Below are 21973 nucleotides of genomic sequence, written 5' to 3' on the forward strand. Positions count from 1 at the left end.
AATCCTTCCTGTCTCTGTGCCCAGCTCAGGTCCTCCCTCCCTCCTCCAGAAGCCTTCCTCAGCCAGACCCCTCTCCTGGAATCCCTCACCAGCCATTGGCCACACCACTACTTCTCATTGGTATTAACACAGCCTTGAGCCACTAGTTAGATGTTTCAAGATGCTATCTGATTCACTAAGCTGGTCTGCGGGTGTACTGATTTCACAGTGCTCCCCAGGGTTCTGGACCAGATCCACTCCTTTCTCATTCCCACAGAGGAGCTGGTACAGCAGAGGCTCTGGCTCAGGGGTCAGTAAACAGCGAGTGAGCAGGTGCTCCTGAGAAGCCAGCAGATCATGGTCTCCCAGGTTCGACCATTAACGCTCACGCTCTCAGAGAGGCGGATAACTCGGCACAATGGGGGCACAGGTGCCAGGGCCAGATGGCCAGGGTCCAAGTCCAGGCTCTGCGGCTCACTAGTCACGTGACCTCTGAAAAATCATCTAACCTCTCTTGCCTCAGTTTCCTCAATCACAAAGTGGCTGTAACAGTACCTGCTCCCAGGGCTGTTTGGAAATTAAAGGGATTGTCAACGTGGGCAGCCTGGACAAGCCAGACACACGGTAAGTACGACTTAAAACTAAGCTAGTAGTGCTACTATTTTCCCAGAGGCATAAAGATGTTAAGAGCTAGTGCCTGTGACAGTCTTGATGATGATCTAGTTCCTGAGCGTGGTGGGTGTTTTCCGAGTGCTTATTTTATTGTTATGCTTCAGATCTTACAAGGGTAAGGATGTCAAAAATAGATAATTCAAAATAATCCTTTAACGACACATACAGTAGACTCCTGGTTGTGGGGAAGGGGGAAAGGGAAGACAGAGAAGTGGAAAATACACCAAAATATTAACAGTGGCATACAGGATTTTATATAATTTTTATTTTCACTGTTGTGTTTTTCCATATTTTCTAAATATTCTACGATGACGTGTTATTTTTATAATCTGAAGGAAAACAGCAAGTTTTCAAGGAACTCAGTTACTCCAGTAAAAAAAATGTTAAAATAGTTTTCAAGTACTAAGACCATTTTCAGCATAAAGTTTTATTTAAAGAACAAAAACTGGGACTTCCTTGGTGGTCCAGTGGTTAAGATTCCACACTCCTGATGCAGGGGGCCCAGGTTCGATCCCTGGTCAAGGAACTAGATCCTGCATGCATGCCGCAACTAAGAGCCCGCATTCCGCAACTAAGAGCCCACATGCCGCAATGAAGATCCCACGTGCCGCAACTAAGACCGGTGCAGCCAAATAAATAAATAAATATTTTTTAAAAAAACTCTTCAGGGAAAATATTCATGCCTGCTGGTCAAGTAAAAACTCACTTTCAGGAGAAGAGCTGTATGTATAAAGGAAAAGACTGAGAAGCAATTCTCTGGAACCAGGCCCTGAAGCCAGACCAGGGTCTGATCTGGGCTCTGCCACCTACCAGGCCAGGCTGGCAACAGATGGGAAGAAACACAGTCTGCCCTTGAGGTCCTGTGGCCAGAGACTCAGGGAGACGACAGTGCCAAGCCAGCACACTCAGGAAGTCCACTACAGCAGACAGGAGGCACCTTGTGTCCCTGCAGTGGTTTCACCTCTGTAGAAACTAGTCCAGACCTAGGCCAGGGCTTAGAGGGAACGCAGAAAGAGGAAAAGCTTGATTTAACATTTTGACTGTGGTTTTATTTTGATACACCTTTAAACTGCTTGTCAGATCAACCTTTAAGGGTAAAAGAAGTCACGCAAGAAAACACCAAACTGAACGGTATTCACTGTGCACAGCTCATCACCAATACCCTCAGGCTTGGGGACAAGGGGTGCGGCGGGGAGGGATGAAGACCAGATGCCAAGGGGACAGGAGGCTAGGAACCACTGAAGCAACACTTTCAACATTTCCCACCTAAACATTCTTTAAGGAAAACTTTCTCCCATTTCCACAGCCAGATACATGCTCTTTCCCTCCCAAATGATGGTAGTGGCTCATTCCTCTCCCTTCTACATCCAGCCAGAACCAGCAAGACATTCTGTCGCCTCCTGAAGCCAATCAATGGCCAAGTGCAATCAATCCTTGTTCCAGGGAGCGCTTGGGGCCACCCACGTCTGTCACCTCCCTAGCTGGAGCTATGGCCAGCTCTTCCTCGCTCCCACCTCCCCTTACTCAGGACGCTCCCGCCCCACACCCCCTCTCTAACACACATTCTCACACACACACACACACACACACACACACACATACATATGCACTCACACACCTACGCAACACATACACATAAACACACACACACAAACTAACCCGCCCTCCCCGCCTGACTCTATAGCCCGAAGAAGCTTACTAATCCTGATCATTTCACTACCCTGCTTTAAAACCTTCCTTAATTGTCCTTAAGACAAAACCCAAGTTCCTAGGGCCTTACAAAGCTTGTCAGGACCTGCCCTGCTTGCCTCTCCACCATCATGGGTCTCCCGGCACTTCTCTCCGAACAGTCTCTGCTCCATTTATTTGCTCAACAAATATTCACTGAGCACCTACCACCAGCCAGTCATTATGTGAGAAGCTGGGGATGTGGCACGAACGAGACAAAGTCCCTGTCCTAGTCGGGGAAGCAAAACAAATGCATAAGCCAGTGTCACGGGGTGGACGTGCCAGCAGAAGATAAAGCAGGTGGGGCTGGAGCATGGCCCTGAGGAGGAAAGAGGGAAGCGCTGTTCAAAGACCGGCTCTCTCCCCTCCCCACCTCTGCACACCTGGCTCCTCTGCCCTCCCTCCCACCCTCTTCCTTCCTTGCCCAGATCACTTCTAGTCTCTTTCAGGTACTGGCTCAGTGTGCCTGCCTTCCAGGAGGCCTTCTCACCACTCTGCACATAGCCACCACCACCCCAACCCATCTCCCCCAGAAAACTGGTAAACTCCTTAAAAGCAGGAGTTACGCACCAATGAATTGCCAACACATAGCGTGGTGCCTGGCACATAGAGGCCCTCAATAAATATTAGCTGAATTACTGAATTCTTTAAATCAGTTTTTGTGACTTCACCACTCTTTCCCCTCACTATACCCCCACGTTTGACCTGCACACATTTTCATCTCCCCCGTTAGGGACCCCCTACTGCACACAGCTTAGGCAAACAGATGCCACCAAAATGTCCAGAAAGCAGAATTCCTTAAATCACTACCTTATTACTCAAGTGCAGATACATAATTACTGCGTTGGGCTTTTACTTAACTTTGTATAAGGATGCCATTTTCTCTAATAAGATAAAATTCCTCAAGGGCCACGCCTACATCTATACCTCCTGAGATCCCACACAATCCCAGGCTCAGTGCCATGTAGGTAAATGGTACAAAGTGCTCATAAGAACAATTATTTCCCCACAAAACACTGAGAAGCCCTGCAACTTGCTTTTAGATAGCATACACTAATAGTTAGGATCTGTGCATTTCACTGTATGTAAAGTTTGCCTCAAACAATAATGTAAGTATTAACCTCTTAGTTAATAAGTGTGCTTCCTCAAGTGCTATGGGTTAGCAGTTCAGAAACTCCCCTCTGTGTATTCCAGCCAGCAAATGAATCAGTGAGGACAAAGGAGCCAGGTTCTCACTGCTGGGAAGTAAGTGACAAACCTGAAAAGGGGAACAGAGGAGACGGGCCTTGTGGTAATCACCTCTGTGCATCACCGTACAATGCACAGCAGTAAGTAAGCAATAAATACAAACACGGATGTCTCCACCCTACCTCTCTGCCAAGGGGACCCGCAAACAGTGGCACACCAGCAGCAATGGGCACACCTAGTGCCAGGTCTTGCTTCTAAATTCCATTCTCCACCAAAAGGAACTGGGGATCATTGGAGAAAAGGCTGATTCCAGGGTTGAGGCAGGGAAAATACAAGATAAGCCTGGAACATCTTACAGTGCCAAAAAGCCAAGAAATGTTCAAAGCCTGGTATGTCAAAGGGCACTGACAAAAACATGATGAGGCCTTGCTAAGCTAGAAAATAAATAATGACAGGGACGGGCCAAATGAACAACGGCAACAAAGTTGGGACCAAGCAACATGATGCGATGCTCTGGAAAAAGCAAGCGACTTCAGTAGCATCCTCACCCAAAATGCATAACCTGCATCTGAGTACAAGGAAACATCAGGCAAACCCAACTTGAGGACATTCCAGGAAATAACTGCCTGTATTCTTTTAAAATGTCAAGGTCAGTGAGTTCAGAGACAGAAAGGAGGATGGTGGTTACCAGGGGGTGGGGGAGGGGGAGGGAGAGTTAGTGTTTAATGAAGACAGAGTTTCAGTTTGGGCAGACAAAAATGTTCTGGAGATGGACGGTGGTGATGGCTGCAAAACAGTATGAATGTACTTAATAACTGTAGCCTTAAAAATGGTTTAAATGATAAACTTCATATTATGTATATTTTACGACAATAAAAAAATTGTTAAGGTCAAGAAATTCTAAGAAAGCCTGAGAAACTCCTTTAGATTAAAGGAGGCTACAAAGACGAGACTTCTAAGGCAGTTAAGTGAACCTGGATGGGGGGAGGGGCAAAAATGGCACAAAAATGGCTCATAAAGGGGCAAACCACAACATTTTAATGTGAACTGTGGATTAATAATAGTATTATATCAGGAGTTCCCTGGCGGTCCAGTGATTAGGACTTGGCACTTTCACTGCTGTAGCCTCAGGTTCAATCCCTGGTAGGGGAACTAAGATCCCGCAAGCTGTGTGGCAAAAAAATATATATATATAGTATTATACCGATGGCAAATGTCCTGACTTTTACAACTGTCCTGTGTTTATGTAAGAGGATGTCCTTGTTCTTAGGAGAGATACACACAGTAAGGCATAAAGGAGCACAGTCTCCAACTTACTCTTCAATAGTTCAGGGGAAAGAATTACATATTCACATTTATAAATAGAGAAAAGTAAATGAGGCAAGAAGTAAAAACGGGTAAATCTGGGTAAGGGTATATGGGAATTCATTACACTATTCTTGCAATTTTTCTGTAAGTCTGAAATTACATCAAAACTAAAAAATACAAAATAGTAGTAGTCAAGAACAGAAGACCCACCTGGAAAGCACACCGATGGTCGGTAAAATTAACACGTGTCACTGGCTGTATCTCCTCAGCTGTCTCCCCTTCCGCTGTAAAGGCACAACCCTCTCTGCAGAGTTGGACGTACAGGGCAAGTTTAAGGTTCAAGAACATGATTAAAGCATTAACATATCATGCCATATATTTACTGGAATGGCCTTTTCTATGTATTTAACTAGACTTACAAAAAGGAAACAGGCGCTTCCCTGGTGGCGCAGTGGTTGAGAGTCTGCCTGCTGATGCAGGGGACACGGGTTCGTGCCCCGGTCTGGGAAGATCCCACATGCCGCGGAGCGGCTAGGCCCGTGAGCCATGGCCATGGCCGCTGAGCCTGTGCGTCCGGAGCCTGTGCTCCGCAATGGGAGAGGCCACAACAGTGAGAGGCCTGCATACCGCAAAAAAAAAAAAAAAGGAAACAGTATCCACCTTGAGCTCCACGGAGACAAGCATGGTGGATGCCCCAAGCACTTTAATGGCTTCTGAACAAAAAGAGGACAGAGTCAGAAACCTAGAGGACACCCTCTATATGTAAGCCACATGGATATTGTTAGAGCTCTAGCTTTAGAATGCCACAAGAATTCTAATAATTTCTACCTCTAATAATGAGGTAGAAATGTTCTCATCCATTTCAGGACTCTTCCACAGCACGTTGTTCAAAATGGAACATGGCACATTTTTTAAAGCAGGTTAAAAAAAATCTATGTAGATGTCCCTTTGTGGCTCCTGAGACTCACACGACAAACGCCAAAGGAAAGTTGATATACTTCAAATGCAAAGTGAGAGAGTGTTATAAACCCCACCCGCTCTTATCCCCACATCCAAACCAGACTCCCTTGATTCTACCTTCTCGATTCTACCTTCTGGACATCAGCAGAGGCCCTGTCCTGTCCTCCACCCCTCCCACCACTGTCTCCTCCAGCCCTGGTGGTTCTCACCTGGATTATCACACTCCCCTCCCCAGCTGGTGATACCACCTCCAGTGTCACCCCTCTTCAAACCCTTCACTCCACCCACAGTCAAAAAGACCTTTCAAAACACAAATCTATGTCTGACATTCCCCTGCTTAAATCCTGAAGCAGCTCCCATCACCAACTACATCAACAGTCATTAGTTGCTGTGAGTTTAAAGCTGGGTCGACCTGACTGATTTATGTTTCATAAATGTTGTTCAATGCAAATGATTCACTTATTTATTATAAACTAAAGGCTTTCGCTGATAACCATGGTCTCCTCCCCTATAAACACACATTGTACTATAATTTGATGACACGGCACACTGTCAATAAGCAATAAACCTCCACTGAGCTCAAGTGAAGACGTCTGGCTACCTCCCTTCGCCCCACTGGATCCATTCTCCTCCCCTCACAGAACAAGGCCGTCCTGGGTGAGTGACAGTGTGTCTTCCTACAGGACATGCAACAGGGGCAACAGGAGGCCCTAACGGTGCCTAAAGGGCTACATAAAAGGCAAATGCCTTCACAATCACAAAGGCTCTCCACGAGCACAAGCTCAGACGATGGAAAGAGTGTAACAGATCCCTTTTAGGTCTGTCACTTGATTTCTGGTCAAGCTTGGTATTTTTGGCCAACCATCTGATACCTCAAGCCTTCTTCCTAGTTTAAGTTTGATGCCCACTTTTTTTTTTTTACACTTGTTTCTCTATTTTTTTAATAGATCTTTACTGGAGTATAATTGCTTCACAATACTGTTTTAGTTTCTGTTGTACATCAAAGTGTACAACAGAATCAGCCACATACATACATATGTCCCCATATCCCCTCCCTCTTGAGCCTCCCTCCCATCCTCCCTATCCCACCCCTCTAGGTCATCACAAAGCACAGAGCTGATCTCCCTGTGCTATGCTGCTGCTTCCCACTAGCTAACTATTTTACATTCGGTAGTGTATACATGTCGATGCTACTCTCACTTCGCCCCAGCTTCCCCCTCCCACCCGTGTTCTCAAGTCCATTCTCTATGTCTACATCTTTATTCCTGCCCTGCAACTAGGTTCATCAGTACCATTTTTTTTTTTTAGATTCCATATATATGCATTAGAATACGGTATTTGTTTTTCTCTTTCTGACTTACTTCACTCTGTATGACAGACTCTAGGTCCATCCACCTCACTACAAATAACTCAATTTCGTTTCTTTTTATGGCTGAGGAATATTCCATTGTATATATGTGCCACATCTTCTTTATCCATTCATCTGTCGATGGACATTTAGGTTGGTTCCATGTCCTGGCTGTTGTAAATAGTGCTGTAATGAACATTGTGGTACATGCCTCTTTTTGAATTATGGTTTTCTCAGGGTATATGCCCAGTAGTAGGATTGCTGGGTCATATGGTAGGTCTATTTTTAGTTTTTTAAGGAACCTCCATACTGTTCTCCATAGAGGTTGTATCAATTTACATTCCCACCAACAATGCAGGAGGATTCCCTTTTCACCACACCCTTTCCAGCATTCACTGTTTCTAGATTTTTTTGATAATAGCCATTCTGACCAACGTGAGGTGGTAACTCATTGTAGTTTTGATTTGCATTTCTCTAATAATTAGTGATGTTGAGCACCTTTTCATGTGCCTCTTGGCCATCCATATGTCTTCCTTGGTGAAATGTCTATTTAGGTCTTCCACCCATTTTTTAATTGGATTGTTTGTTTTTTTGATATTGAGCTCCATGAGTTGTTTGTATACTTTGGAGATTAATCCTTTGTTGTTTCATTTCCAAATATTTTCTCCCATTCTGAGGGTTGTCTTTCTGTCTTGTTTATGGTTTCCTTTGCTGTGCAAAAGCTTTTAAGTTTAATTAAGTCCCATTTGTTTATTTTTGGAGGTGGGTCAAAAAAGATCTTGCTGTGGTTTACATCAAAGAGTGTTTTTCCTATGTTTTCCTCTAAGAGTTTTATAGTGTCTGGTCTTACATTTAGCTCTTTAATCCATTGGGAGTTTATCTTTGTGTATGGTGTTAGGGAGTGTTCTAATTTCATTCTTTTACATGCAGCTGTCCAGTTTTCCCAGCACCACTTATTGAAGAGGCTGTCTTTTCTCCATTGTATGTTCTTGCCTCCTTTGTCGTAAATTAGGTTACCATATGTGTGTGGGTTTATGTCTGGGCATTCTATCCTGTACCACTGATCTGTATTTCTGTTTTTATGCCAGTACCATACTGTCTTGATTACTGTACCTTTGTGGTATAGTTTGAAGTCGAGGAGCCTGATTCCTCCAACTCCGTTTTTCTTTCTCAAGATTGCTTTGGCTATTTGGGGTCTTTTGTGTTTCCATACGAATTGTAAAATATTTTGTTCTGAAGAATGCCATTGGTAGTTTGATAGGGATTGCACTGAATCTGTAGATTGCTTTGGGTAGTATAGTCATTTTCACAATATTGATTCTTCCAATCCAAGAACATGGTATACTTCTCCATCTGTTTATGTCATCTTTGATTTCTTTTATCAGTGTTTTATAGTTTTCTGAGTACAAGTCTTTCGACTCCTTAGGCAGGTTTATTCCAAGGTATTTTATTCTTTTTGTTACAATGGTAAGTGGGATTGTTTCCTTAATTTCTCTTTCTGATTTTTCGTTGTTGGTGTATAGGAATGGCAGAGATTTCTGTGATGTCCCCTTTCTTTTAACTACACTAACAGGTCTCAAACATTTGATAACAGGACACCTAACCACTCTTAAAAATTACTGAAGACTCCCAAAGAGCTTTTTATATGTTACATTTATCAATATTTTCCATATTAGAGGTTAAAACCAAATATATATATATATTTCCTTATTAATTCACTTAAAAATTGTTATATTTTCAATAAAGATTTCTATGAAAAATAACTATATTTTCAAAAAAATGTTAGACAAGTGACACTGTTTTTCGAAAATCTCCTTAATGTCTGCCTTAATAGAAGACAGCTGAACTCTCACATTCTGCATTCAATCTGTTGTGATATGTTGTTTTGGCTGAAGTGTGTAAGAAAAATATGGACTGAAAAAGACACATAGTTTGCAAAGAGCAGGAGTAACAGTAGAGCAAAATAATTGGAAATATTCTTCTATGATATTACATCAAAACTCAGTAAGTGGTAGTTTCTTAAAGGTTTGCTGCAATCTATCTGAATAGAATAGAAAATAGAAAATTTAATCTATCCAAAACCAAAGCAATAACTCTTCATACCCTATGATGTTAAAATCCATTGGCCTAACTTTGGATCTTTTACCCATGGATGATTTTATAATATCATGAATTGGTCATTTGGAAATATTGGTTCAGTGAATTATGCAGATGTTCCAAACGTGGACACATTTCATTCTACAATATAAAAAAGATCATATTCATTAATATCACCATCATCTCGTCAGAAACATCTTTAAGTACTGGGAAGCCGGGAAGCTCACAGTGGCAGATACAGCTTTTCCAAAACTCTAATTTTCACTTGAAAGCTCAAATTTTATCACTAGCAACAAATACTGTCAGTTGTTTTCCTTGAAGTGAAGCTCACTTGGTTCGTTTTCCAAAAAATGTCCGCCAGAACCCAAGCCTGACCGTGCAGGGCCAGCCTGCCAGCCTCCTCCAGGTGCAGCTTGTGTTTCAGGAAGGGTAGCAACTGGCGCAGCCGGCAACCGCAGGTGCTCTTCCTCAGACAACCATACCTCGTGCAAAGGATAAAAAAGGTGTGTACCAAAGAGCCAAGATTTAAGAAAACTAATCATTTTAATGCTTTATCAAGGGCATTCTGAAGAGAAACTGGGATTTTTTTTTTTTTACTGAGAGCATGTGGCAATGAAGAAAACAATAACCACCAGCACAGTCAGATGCCACCATCTTGATTCAAGCTCAGGCACCAGCAGTTTTACCCACCCACAATCAGCGCAACTGTCAACATGGGGAAAACGCCAATAACTAACATCTTCTATTATTATGAAAACAGTGTCACCTCGGGGACCCGAGAGAGCACCGAGCACACGGTGAGAACAGCTAGGCTGCACCATCAGAATCGTTCAGTTGGTGGTTGACCACCACCCGCCTCATCTTCTCCATACATTTTGTTTCAGCCTCCATGGCCTCTCAGCAGGATTTTTCCAGTGGAGACACTGTGATACAGTTTTGCCTGTCTGTTTTTACCTGGGCTGTGTTTCTCAGATTCTGCTTCCTCTGTTGGAGCCCTGTAACTATGTCTCTTCACGCAAGCCTTTTAATCAAGCCCCAGTTTCCTCATCAATCACACATAGATAACGATCTCTACTACTGAGCCTTAAAAGACATAATCTATGTGGAAGCCCTTGGTGAATGATTCATTTTTTTCATCAGTACATTTTTATTGAATCCCTATTGTGTGCCAAGCACTGTCCTCTATGCCAGCAGAAACAAGGTCCTTGTTTTATGATTAAAAAGCTCACTTCTGGGGGTCAGGGTATAAAGAAAAATATCACAGACATAAAGAGTGATCATGAGCAACTGGGGAGCTGCTTAAGATGGGGTGATCAGGAAAGGAAGTGACCTAGGCGCTGGGTGCAAACTACAAGAAGGAGCCAAGTATGCAAAGGTCAGATAGAAGAGCATTCCAGGCCTTTCCATCCAAGAAGCAGAAAAGGCAGGCAGGGCCAGATCATGAAGCTTTGTGAACCAGGGTGGAGTTTGTGTTCTACTCCAAGCGGCCTGGTAAGTAATGGAATCTGATTTACACTTTAACAAGCTCCCTCTGACCAATACGTGAAGAATCGATTGCAGGACAAGAGTAGACACAGGAAGACCAGTCAGGACACGATTCTAGCTATCCAGATGAAAGATGGTAGTTGCCTGGACTGGGCTCACATCAGTGGAGACAAAATGAGGTGGTCCGATATAAGATACAATTTGGAGGCAAAGTTGACAGGTTCTGCTGATGACACAGTACAATGAGGAGAGGAAGAAGAAATAATTACAGATAAATTCTAGATTTACAACTTGAACAACTGAGTGGGTGGTGATGACAGTGTGTTGTGATGGAGAAAACCAAGGCAAAGCAGACAATTAGGTACCTGAGACAAGAGTCATAGCACGTAGACGGCACATAAAACCATGAGACTAGATGAGATCAGCTAGCAAGGGTACACAGAGAAAAGAGAAAGGGCTCCAAGATCAAGTTCTGGAACACTCTACACTCAGCTGTCAACCAGCAAAGGAGTCTGAGGAGGAGCAGTTAGTGACCTCAGAGGAAGACCTGGAGTTTCAGGAAGACACAGAAGCAAGTGAGGAAAAAGCTGTGTGAATGAGAGAGTGGTCCACCCTGGAATGCTGCTGAGAAGTCGAAAAGATAAGGACAGAGAAGTGACATTTAGATTTAGCGGCAAATGGTGACCTTGTGGAGGGCAGTCTGAGTGGCATGGAAGAGAGCCTAAATGGAGTAGATTGAGAGGATGCAAAGTGAGGAAACAGGAGTAAAGAAGGGTTATAAAGTATTACTATTTCCCCTTGCTCCAAAGACAACCTAAACATTTGACTATCCATATATCAGTTTAATGTATCTACTCGGCTTCCTCCATGGTTTATTCAAATACAGCTACAAAGCAAGGTGACTAAGTCTAAAGACTGGTTTGGGAAATGGCTTCATCATTTTATAGCTACATCTCCTACATACAGGCAGGTATAGTGTCTCTGTCGATGGTTTTCTTTCAGAGCAATAGCTCTCAGGCTTCCCTGATTCCATCCCACATATGTAAGGTAAAGATCCATCTGAGATCAATTATCTCCACATGCCCGCTTTCCGGAAAATGAACTCTGTGATAACTATAAAGTATCACAGTAAAACATAAATGGCGGAGTTATATACAAATCTGTTTTAGCCATAGGTCTATGAATGATTCACTTTGAACTGTAATTCACATGTCTAGTTATTTGAAAATCACAAGTCAAAAATGCCAGTGAGGCATATACATATTTACTACACACAGAACTAACCAAACAACAAACTTGATAATTTGATAATAACAGTATTAAACTTACAGTAACTTAGTAATTAAAATGCAACAATAGTGGCATCTGAAAACCAGGAATGGTTCAATACCAAGACTGTGGGAATCCCAACCGAGAGTGGGCATGTGCTGTAGTTCTGTGAGGATGCCAAATGCCAAGAGGCAAAAAACTTGGAGTCATCACTCAACTTTGGTAAAGTTGTCAATTTTAGGAACCCTTAACAACTCCACTAAATAGGACAAAAGTAAGTAACTACTGATACATATACAATAAAAGTGTGTGCACTTGGGACTTCCCTGGTGGCACAGTGGTTAAGAATCTGCCTGCCAATGCAGGGGACACAGGTTCGAGCCCTGGTCAGGGAAGATCCCACATGCCGCGGAGCAACTAAGCCCATGTGCCACAACTACTGAACCTGCGCTCTAGAGCCCGTGAGCCACAACTACTGAAGCCCGCGAGCCTACAGCTCGTGCTCCACAACAAGAGAAGCCACCACAATGAGAAGCCTGCGCACCGCAACGAAGAGTAGCCCCCACTCACCACAACTAGAGAAAGCCTGCGTACAGCAACAAAGACCCAACACAGTCAAAAATAAATAAAGAAAATAAATAAATTTATTTTTTTAAAAAAAGTATGTGGACTTGCATACGGATCACAGAAAAAAGCAATGACTGAGTCTGCGTTTAGGGCAGTCAATTGCCCACTGGAAGAAGTAGCCTACACAGGTCCTGGTACAGGACAACTGGGTCCACACCTGTTGCCTTACAACGATGCTGCATCATCTGACTTCTGGAGATCACCTCCAGCACAGGGAAACAGTCTGGCATCATGCCCATGTGCTCAAGAGTCCTAGAATCTTGAAGTCACATATGGGTAACCCACAGGCCAGAGCCAACCCCACAAATGGACTGCTTCGTGTTTTGTAATATCTGAATTAGTTCCAATATTTTAAAATTGGCAAACTTCACATTTAAAAAAATAAAAAAAGTTTTCTGGCTTCTCAAAGAAAAGAGAGAGAGAGGGAGACCTGGCCAGGACCAGCTGCCCCTTGAGCTGCAACCTGTGCTCTTCAGCGCCTCACTGATCTCAGCCTCCAGAAAGTCAGGCACGAGTCAAACCTCAGCTGCCATTTATCTATGAACCTGTGCCATTATTCTCCTTCTGTCTGGCCTGTTTCATTCATTTATGCTACCTTCCAACTCTCAGCATCATTTGGATCTATACCCTTTATCCTAGCATAGTGTGCTGAAAAGGTCCCCTCAGGGTCTAACCAGGGGAAAGAGAATACAAGGATGTCCAGAGGCCAAGCTCTCACAAACTTAACTAAAAATGTTAGCTGCTGATCTTCTTTAAACAACTTGCGAAGGTCGGACACAGCAAACTTTCTCCCCTGGATCTTTCTAAGTCAAAATCTCAGTAATTACTCAGACTCCCAGAACTTTTCTTCCTCTTAATAACCTATGAAGAGCTTATCAGGGAATGTTAATCATTCACCAATTGTTGTAATTAAAAGGTCAAAAATAAATCCATCAATCAGTTTTGAACAGTTTAAGCATGGGTTTAGAGTAGCAAAGGGAACCACATTTCACAAAAAAAGAAAAAAAAAAGCCCTCCAAATAGAATGGGGAAAAAAAAAAGATTACAGTTACTTTTAAAATAAGTCTCTTCATATATGCATAGGAACCACAAAAGCTTTAAACCATATAATTAGTACTAAAGATGTCCGTAAGACAGACTTTATACAATCTCTTCCAATGACCATCTCTTTTTAGTCCCTAAACTACTTTTGGATGAAACAAATTTTCCTAATAACAACTGAAGCACAAGTTACTAGTGACTGACTAGCTAGAATTACCACAAGGGTAATCCTATATACGTTCAACATCATACACTAAAAACAACAATCTTATATAAACATATCCATAAACCCAGAGCAAAGCACACTGCATTACACCACCAACTACCCCTCTTAGGCTAAAATGTTCAAATCAATAAAGACAGTCTTGAAGGAGAAAACAAAGCACAAAAAAAAATCCAAAACAAATTATAAGCGTGTATGGGTGAGACGGTCCCACCCTTTTGCTCTGGAGGCCAGGAAATAGATGGTGGTTGATTAAGGACAGGTTTAACAAAATTGACTGTTTTCTTTCCTACTAACTTCTTAAGTCACTATCCACGCTCCAACACCACGAGGACCCCCTACCAGACCCAAGTTCCAACCCATCATACTCTACTATTAGAGAAATTGTCTCCACCTAACAGTATCGCGACACCACATAAAAGTATGAAAGTCTTGATTCAAGACAAACTGTTTAGAAGTCTATGATGAAGTTCACTGTAACTTTAAAATAACTTTGCATTAATTTGTTACTAGCTGAACATTTGCCAGTAATCTTGTTTCCTAGCATACTATATTAGACTTCTGCACTCCACCTAGCTTGGGCAAAAAAAGTAAACTAGCCACTAAGTAGACTAACCACGTTGGGACAAATATTATATCCCAAGTTGTCTTTCCTCTAAGTGTTAACAGTACAAAGTTTAACAGTACAAAGTATATCAAAGAGCATGTAAATAGTTGCAATGCTGTATTTTCTAACTTGCTTAACTTCCATTGTCTGAATTAGAACTTACTTTGAATCTAATTAACACTATCCAGTGAATAACTACTAACCAAAACAGACTTTTCCATTTACAATAAAAATATGGAGTCTGAAATGGTTTGTGCTTTTTGGTTGACTTGCAACATGTGGCTGAGAAAAAATATCGCTGCTCTCCCAAGGACATATTTCTGGCTCTGAACTTGTAAAAGCTATCAAGGTCTAAGAGACGCAGGCTCAATCCACTTACCCGATCCTTCATCCTCCAGCTCTGAGCTAAAGATTTGGAGCCTTCAATTTTCTCACAGTGCCTCTTTTTCATGAAAGCCAAAGGCAGGTTCCAGTCAGTAAGATCAGCCTCATCTTCGTCCCCGAGTCCCAGGAGAGGCGACTGCAGCATCTCGGATTCCATCAGCGGGGGAGGGGGTGGGGGAGTCCTGGGCAGCAAGCGCTCGAGAACCTCCAGCCTTAAAAACTAGTGTGTACCAGAATTGGTGAAATAAAAAACAGAGAAGGGCAAAGTAGAAAAAGAAATGGATGGAGAGTGTGCGGAGATCCTCGCTGAGGCAAGAAGTCTGAGATCCTTCTAACTCTGCGCGAGAAGTCAGAAGGGGTGGGAAGAGCGGTGGGAAATGAGGGAACCCAAGGAGCTCCTCACAGACACACACGCCCCCAGATCCCAAGTCACCGGCTGCTTCTGAGGCTGTCCGTTCCCGGAGGGGCTGCGAGCGGAGCTGTCAAAGGCGTGCGAGATTCCAGGCCTCACGATGACCCTGCTCTCGGTCTCCAACGCCTCAGCCGATCCGAGGACAGGCAGGCCGCCCGCTCTTGGTGCCGGTTTGCCGACTGGGCTGAGGTCTTCGGCCGAGGGGAAGAGGTTCAGAGCGCCTCGGGTCTCCTACAGCCACTTTCAGCCCTGCGGATCTCGCACTCGCCGGAGCTGCTGCAACCAGAGCCAGGACGGGCCCATCGTGCTTGCCCGCAGCCGGCTCCTCAGCCCCGGGTCCGCGCGGCCTGGCCGGTCCTGGCCTCCGGCCCCGTGGCTCTCTCCTGCCTGAGAACGAGTCCTAAGAAACAGGCGACACGGAGCCGCGGAGAAAACGCGTAATGTGGGCTTACTGGGTTTGGGGAGTTTTGCCCTCTGGTTTGAAGCTACAGTGAAACTCCTCTCATCAGCACATCAAGGAGGACGCCATATTGCCAAGACCCAGAATGCAGCGCGATCTACGGCGTGGCTAATAAGCCAAACTTCCTCAGAGTGTCCTGGCCATGCTTCCCAGGAGACAGCGAGAGGCGTCCCTGCCTCTCCGTTACCATCGTTACCACAATTAAGCTTTCTAGAGTTTATGGCAATTGGTATAATAGACGCGTCATATCAAAGTCAGTCCTATAAATGAAACTGTGTTATTTGGAAAAAAGCTTTTTATTATTACAAATGGACCTACATGCTTCTGAAATTAAAGGATTCAACCCCTTCTTTCTTCCAGATTTTGAAAAAGCAGCAAAAGCTTCAGAAAGAACAATTGATAACATTACAAAAGAAGATAGTATTGGGGGGGGCGTAGTATCCTCCACAGTATCAATCAGATTTTCTTTTTTATTTTCAAGGAACACTAAATGAAAAAATTAATTTCGACAATTATATTTTTGTTTAATCCATCTTATTTTCTGCACGGTTTATTCTTATTATGATAGAGCTTCATGTGCAAACAACTAAACGCTACAGATTTCTATGCGTGGCACGCCTCCTGCCTTACTTTATTGCTGTATTCCATAAACATTGCGTATTTACAGTTTGTGGATAACTATGTCCCGTGCGGAGGGATTATAAACCCCAAGCAGCATGCGGTGCCTGCCTTCAATAAACATAGTGTCTAGTGATACACAGATGTAACCGTTAGATAAAGCCGGGCAGAAGGCAAAGAGGCTCGTCTTCCCCTCTGCATTTAGGTTTTGAGGTCAGGCCCACCTGTATCTGCATCTCAGCTGTATCACTTTCCATGTCTGTGACCTTGGTCAATCCCTAACTAGTTCAGCCTCAGTTTCCTCAACTATAAAACTGGGTGAATATAATACCCACCTTGAAGGATAAAATTAACCCGTGTAGGTATCTGGTATATAGTGAGTGCCCAATACAATTCCAGCAATGATGCGTCTGTAGCTGGAGCGAGATCTAGCAGCCCTGTGTGCTTTACTAATCTAAAACCTCAGGGTGGGCTCTGGAAGAGACCCTTTTTCTCAGTGTGGTTTCCTAGGGCTTTGACACAATGTGGCAGCCCATATAAGGATCCTGATGGCATTTGTGTTCCTTTCAACAGCTGAGTGAATAGTGCAATCCCAGATCATTCTCACCTAGCACATCACAGGTATTTAATTAAAATTCTTGGATTAAATCATTACCATTCTAAACATTTATATGGTTATTACATCCTGATGAGCCCAATCCTCCCATTAAAACTCAGGGCAAATTCACCAGAACAGAAATAGAGGCTAAAATCTGCCTTTTCCTTGCTCTCTGTGTTGACAAAATATCCCCCACAGTCACCAGCAGAGGCTTCAGGACTGCAGGGTCCTGAGAAGACCCCACTCTCACCTGAGGGCAGCAGCATAACTCCGGCTCTGCCCCATCACCCTGCAGCACACAACAGTGAAGGCCAGTGTCCCCAGGCACTCTTGCAGGAAGCAGCAGTTACAGAAAAGCAGCAGCATTAAACGCATTCATTCCTTACTAGCCCTGTGACAGGGGAAAACCCACTTAATCTGTGTGAGATTCAGTTTCCTCACCTATGAAGTATGTCACCTGGGGAAATCTACTCACCCTGTCTGACATTCTAAGCGAAGGTAGTAACGGAGCCCGTGGAACCCAAAACTGGCAGGTTGTCAGAACTACCTGGGAAACTATTTTAAAATAAAGATTCATCCAGACCTACTGAATCACAGCGAGAGGGAGGACAGGGATTCAGGATCTCTATTTTTTAATCAGGTAACCCTGATGATAACTTAAAATCAGTCAGATGTGGGGATAGTGGACAATATTCTCGTTGAGGATATTAGGCCATATTCTCCCCCAATGATTCTGTTCCAGCCCCATGGTGGGCCCTCAATAACTATTTGTACTGAACAAATGAATACTATGAAGGAATTATCCAATCTTCCATCTAATACATCAGAACAAAACACCCAAACTACATAACAAAACACGCCCTCTACTGTTTTACAAATGTGACCCCAGAACCAAGAGGCCTTTGGGGTCCATGTCCCGGACTGAGGGTTAGATGAAAACATTCTGTCCCCAGCTCACCACCAATTCCTGCAGAATTGCCAGAGCCTCTGCCCTCCTCTGTCCTCAGTCTCCACGTCTGACAACAGAAACTTAAAGAAGGTGAACCTCTAAAGACACTTCAGGGTCAAAATTCTGTGATTCATGTAAAAACGAGAAATGGGCAGATGAAAGCCCAGCTCCCAACCTGAAGTTTCAAGAAGGGGCTTGAATCATTTCACAGCATCATGGCTTCTAAAAGAAACCTCTCCCCAGTGTGCCATGAGCGGCTCTATTCAAGTCCCAGATAAGCATTTGGAAGCATGGCTCCAGGTTTCCAGAAGGCAGTGAGCGTCGATGACTAATGACAGGCTGGAAAGTCAAGGGCTAACTTTTCTCACCTGGGTGATCTCATTACCACGGCGTGTGATCGGCCAGCCACTTGGACCTGCCGTTCTGATTCCCAATATCTCCAATTCTTCACAAGAAAGGACATCTCCTGCTTGCCCCAAAGCCTCTAAATAAGATACTTTAATCATGAAAACAAGTTCTACAAATCTCAAAAAATGCGTAAAACCTGATCTGGTTCAAGCTATGGAAGGGGAGAGAGTGTTAATGAAATCCTGCTGGGGGTAAACATCAGGCTGCCGATGTGCAGCTGGGAGAGAGAAGGGGCTTTTAGGCCCAGCTCTGATGTGAAACAACAGAATAACATTTGATCTTCCTGTACAGGGTGGGGGGGGGACCTTGTCTTACAATATGAAGGTCGAGCAGAAGACCCCTTCCAGCCCAAAATCTCGGGCTATTTGGCAACCAGAAGCCAAAGAAACAGCAAAGTGAGCAGAGAACAATTATAAAAAACCTGAGTGTGTAGGTCAAATACAACAGAAGTCAGGGGTACATGTAGGGGTAAATTTGGTATAACAACTGGGGCAGGGAAAGGATCTGAATAGATGCCTTGGGAACATAGCACGTTGCCCAGGAAGAACCAAGGAGGCTGGGTTTTCACAGCCTTCAAGCTCAGCTGTTGGCTAATCTTCTCTCAAAACACAAGACCATCACAGCCGAGGCGTTCCATTTGCAGGCAGGACAGGCTGCGTTCCATCCTCCAATATTGCAGTTTCTCCGCTAAATCAATCAAGGGCACTGAATGTGTTTTGTCATCAAGAATCAGGATCAAGCCTGGAGGTCAAGCAACTCAAGAAAACCGGTGCTTCGCTGAGCTATTACTTTCCATGCAGGGAGACCAGCCAGCTCCCACCCTTTCCAGAGAAATCTGTAATTAGCTTAAAAGAAACAAAAATAAAGTACTTTGCCATTGTCTGAGCATCATCACTCTGTTTTTAGCAGAATCCAAGCCACCCCCCACCCCTGCAGGTCAGATGTTTTGTTGACAGCGAAGTGAGAAGAGAGAAAGGGAAGTAACAGCACCCGCAGTTGGAGACGCTGGCTTTGAGAACTCAAACGAGCCCGTCTCCCTCTCTGCCCATTCCACTGTCTAAAAATATGGCGGTGTTTGTGTATGTGCTTTTCACCTCCTATTGCATATCTTTCTATTTTATGTACAAATTTTTACACTGAACAACTAAGGTTTTGGGAAGCACAAACAAACAATAATATTATTCCATTTTAAAAAGGAGTGACCCCTGAGTAGCATGGGGACTATGGTAAAAGATTTCTCTTATTGAATAAACTTCACCTACTATCCACACTTCTCCTTTCAGAATTGAGAATTTTTGCATAGCCTCAGCCTTAAACAGCCAGATGAGAAGGAAACACACAAGGAAGGGGACAGAAGTGGATCCTTCACCCCCGGCCCTTTCCTTCCCACTCTGGGGGCTGTTTTGCATAGGGTGGTGAAGAGCTGTCTGGGGACCCTAGAATTTGGAGCAAGGTGAGGAGTGATGGAGTTGGAAGGAAATGTGTCTCAGGCCCAGTCACCATTGGGCCCAGCTTGCAGCACGAGAGCCCTGACCCATCAGTCTGGAGGCCTGGTGCTCCCTGCTCCGAGCTTCACTGAACCAGACACCACTGTCCACAGCCCTTGTAGAGAAGGGACGAAAGCTAGTACCTTTCCCAGTCACGAGTTCATTAATGTGAGCCCTGTCTTCCTCCCCTAGAACCTGGAGGTAGAATCACTGGGATGTGGTCTAGGCCCAGAGCAGAAAGAGCGCTTAAAAAAAAAAGAGGAAAAAAGGAAAGCTTTTATGATAGAGACTATACTGAGAAAATTTGTTATCCAATAAAAAATATGCAAATGGAATTTTATAAGCTTTTATTTTAATAATATTGCCTACAATAAGATTCTACCTTTATGAAAATACAAATAGTGTCACCACTGTCTCTTTTTAAATTCCCCATTTGTTATTTTATGTAATATTCACATCTCATCAATGATTCTCAGGTTCTCAGTGAGCACGAGGTCCTGGGGGAGCCAAGGCTAACCCAACCGTTGCCTCTGCCTTTAATGGGGGGCATTAGAGAATGTGCCAGTAACTAAAATATTGTAATCCTGATAGTGTTTGTGGTGAGCCAAGCCCTTTTCATGAGAATTAACTCCTTTAATCCTCCTAATAACCTCCTTTAAGCCTCCTGTATTAGATCTGCTTTACCAGTAAGGAACTTGAGACAGAGAGCAATTAAATAGCTTTCTCAAGATCCCCCTGCTGGCCAGGGCTGGGCGAGAGTCCAACCAGCATGTCTAAGGCTAGGACCTGGGAGCCATGAGAACCTCCTTGGGCCCTTGGGAGTCACACCTACCAAAGTTCAAATCCCCACTCTGGCGTTTCTGTGTCCTGGGACCCAAGAGAAAGGTGCTGAACACACCCCAGCCCCAATTTCATGTGTAAAATAGGGAAATTAATAGTTTCTGTTTCGTAGAGATGTTATAAGTGTCAAATCAGCTAGTGCCAGGCACACAGTAAGAATTCAGTAAAGGCTGTTTTTATTAACAAACTGCTATAAGAATAAATTCCATCTAGGAAGATTAAAGAGGCTTCTTGGAAAACACAGCATGCGTGCCTGAGCCTCAAAAGTGGATTTCTTTTTTCCAAATAATTTAAATTGTTTTTTTCCAAATGAAAACCTTACACTTGGGGTGGGAGGGAGACGTCAGAATGGGATGTCTCGTCTTTCACGGGAGATGTCAGTGGATCAGACCGTAAACTGATTTTTAAAAAGTAAAGAAAGAAACACACCATGTAGAAATGCTGAACTGAATGTTAGAAGAAACAGCCCAATGTGTAGACCATCTGCTCCAGGGGTGGGGTGATGTGGGGTAGGGGGCAGGGACCACCACCTTCCCTGCATTGTAATCCCAGAAATAATATTTGACATTTTAAACAGTATCACATAGTATTTTGACAATTTTTCTTAAATTTAAAAAATAAAAGTAATAGATATTTGCTGGAGGAAATTGGAAAATGTCAATGTCAAAAAAAAAAAATTACCCATCAGTTCACAGCCCAGAGTAACTACTGTTTCCATTTTATGTATTTCCTTCTTGTCTTTTCTTTTTGGCATATATATATTTAAAATAATATTTGCTTTTTACATTAAAAAATAACATTATTCTGAAACATCATTTTGAAAGTAAAGAAGAAACACTTTTAATTCTATTGCACACACATAACTGCTCTTAATATTTCTTTGTATAGCCTTCCAGTATATATTATAAATATTTATTATAAATGGACATACTTATTTGTAAGGTTTTGCAAAAGAGAATCATTCAATTTTGTATAAACACTGTTTAACAAAACCTTTCATTTTGTGCCTTTTTCTCATAGCAGAAGCATTTTCCCGAGTCTACACTTCCTAGCATTCTGCAAATCAACATCATTAACCATTGCCATGTATCCTGGCACAGACAGTAACTGAAAAATGTGGAGGGGTGACCCATAGAGAAGGACTTTAATTTAAAAAAAAAATTTTTTTTTTTTATTGTGGGCTAACCCTTGGGGCTGCTGCCTTAAGTCAGGACTTTCACTTGGTTTAATGAAATTCAACAGGCTAGACCTTTGGTTACAAAGACATATGGCAAACACCCTCCAG

At 43.3% G+C, this 21973-nt stretch overlaps 1 protein-coding gene and 1 non-coding gene across 5 annotated transcripts in view; one reads left to right on the forward strand and one right to left on the reverse strand.

Moving 5' to 3' along the window:
• Positions 1 to 15870, reverse strand: part of RPTOR (regulatory associated protein of MTOR complex 1) — a 347367-nt gene extending 331497 nt beyond the window's left edge. For 2 of the 4 annotated variants that reach the window (XM_073798118.1, XM_033847372.2), the window contains exon 1: positions 14912 to 15870. In XM_073798118.1, coding sequence (XP_073654219.1) covers positions 14912 to 15073 — 162 coding nt within the window. In that variant the 5' untranslated portion in view covers positions 15074 to 15870. The remainder of the gene's footprint in view (positions 1 to 14911) is intronic. The other 2 variants (XM_033847375.2, XM_073798117.1) reach the window with 1 other exon arrangement.
• Positions 1105 to 1177, forward strand: TRNAM-CAU (transfer RNA methionine (anticodon CAU)). The gene has a single exon. It is a non-coding gene; the product is annotated as a tRNA-Arg (tRNA).
• Positions 15871 to 21973: the final 6103 nt, after the last annotated feature.

The sequence above is a fragment of the Tursiops truncatus genome, chromosome 20 (genome assembly GCF_011762595.2).
Source record: "Tursiops truncatus isolate mTurTru1 chromosome 20, mTurTru1.mat.Y, whole genome shotgun sequence".
NCBI classification, from domain to species: domain Eukaryota; kingdom Metazoa; phylum Chordata; class Mammalia; order Artiodactyla; family Delphinidae; genus Tursiops; species Tursiops truncatus.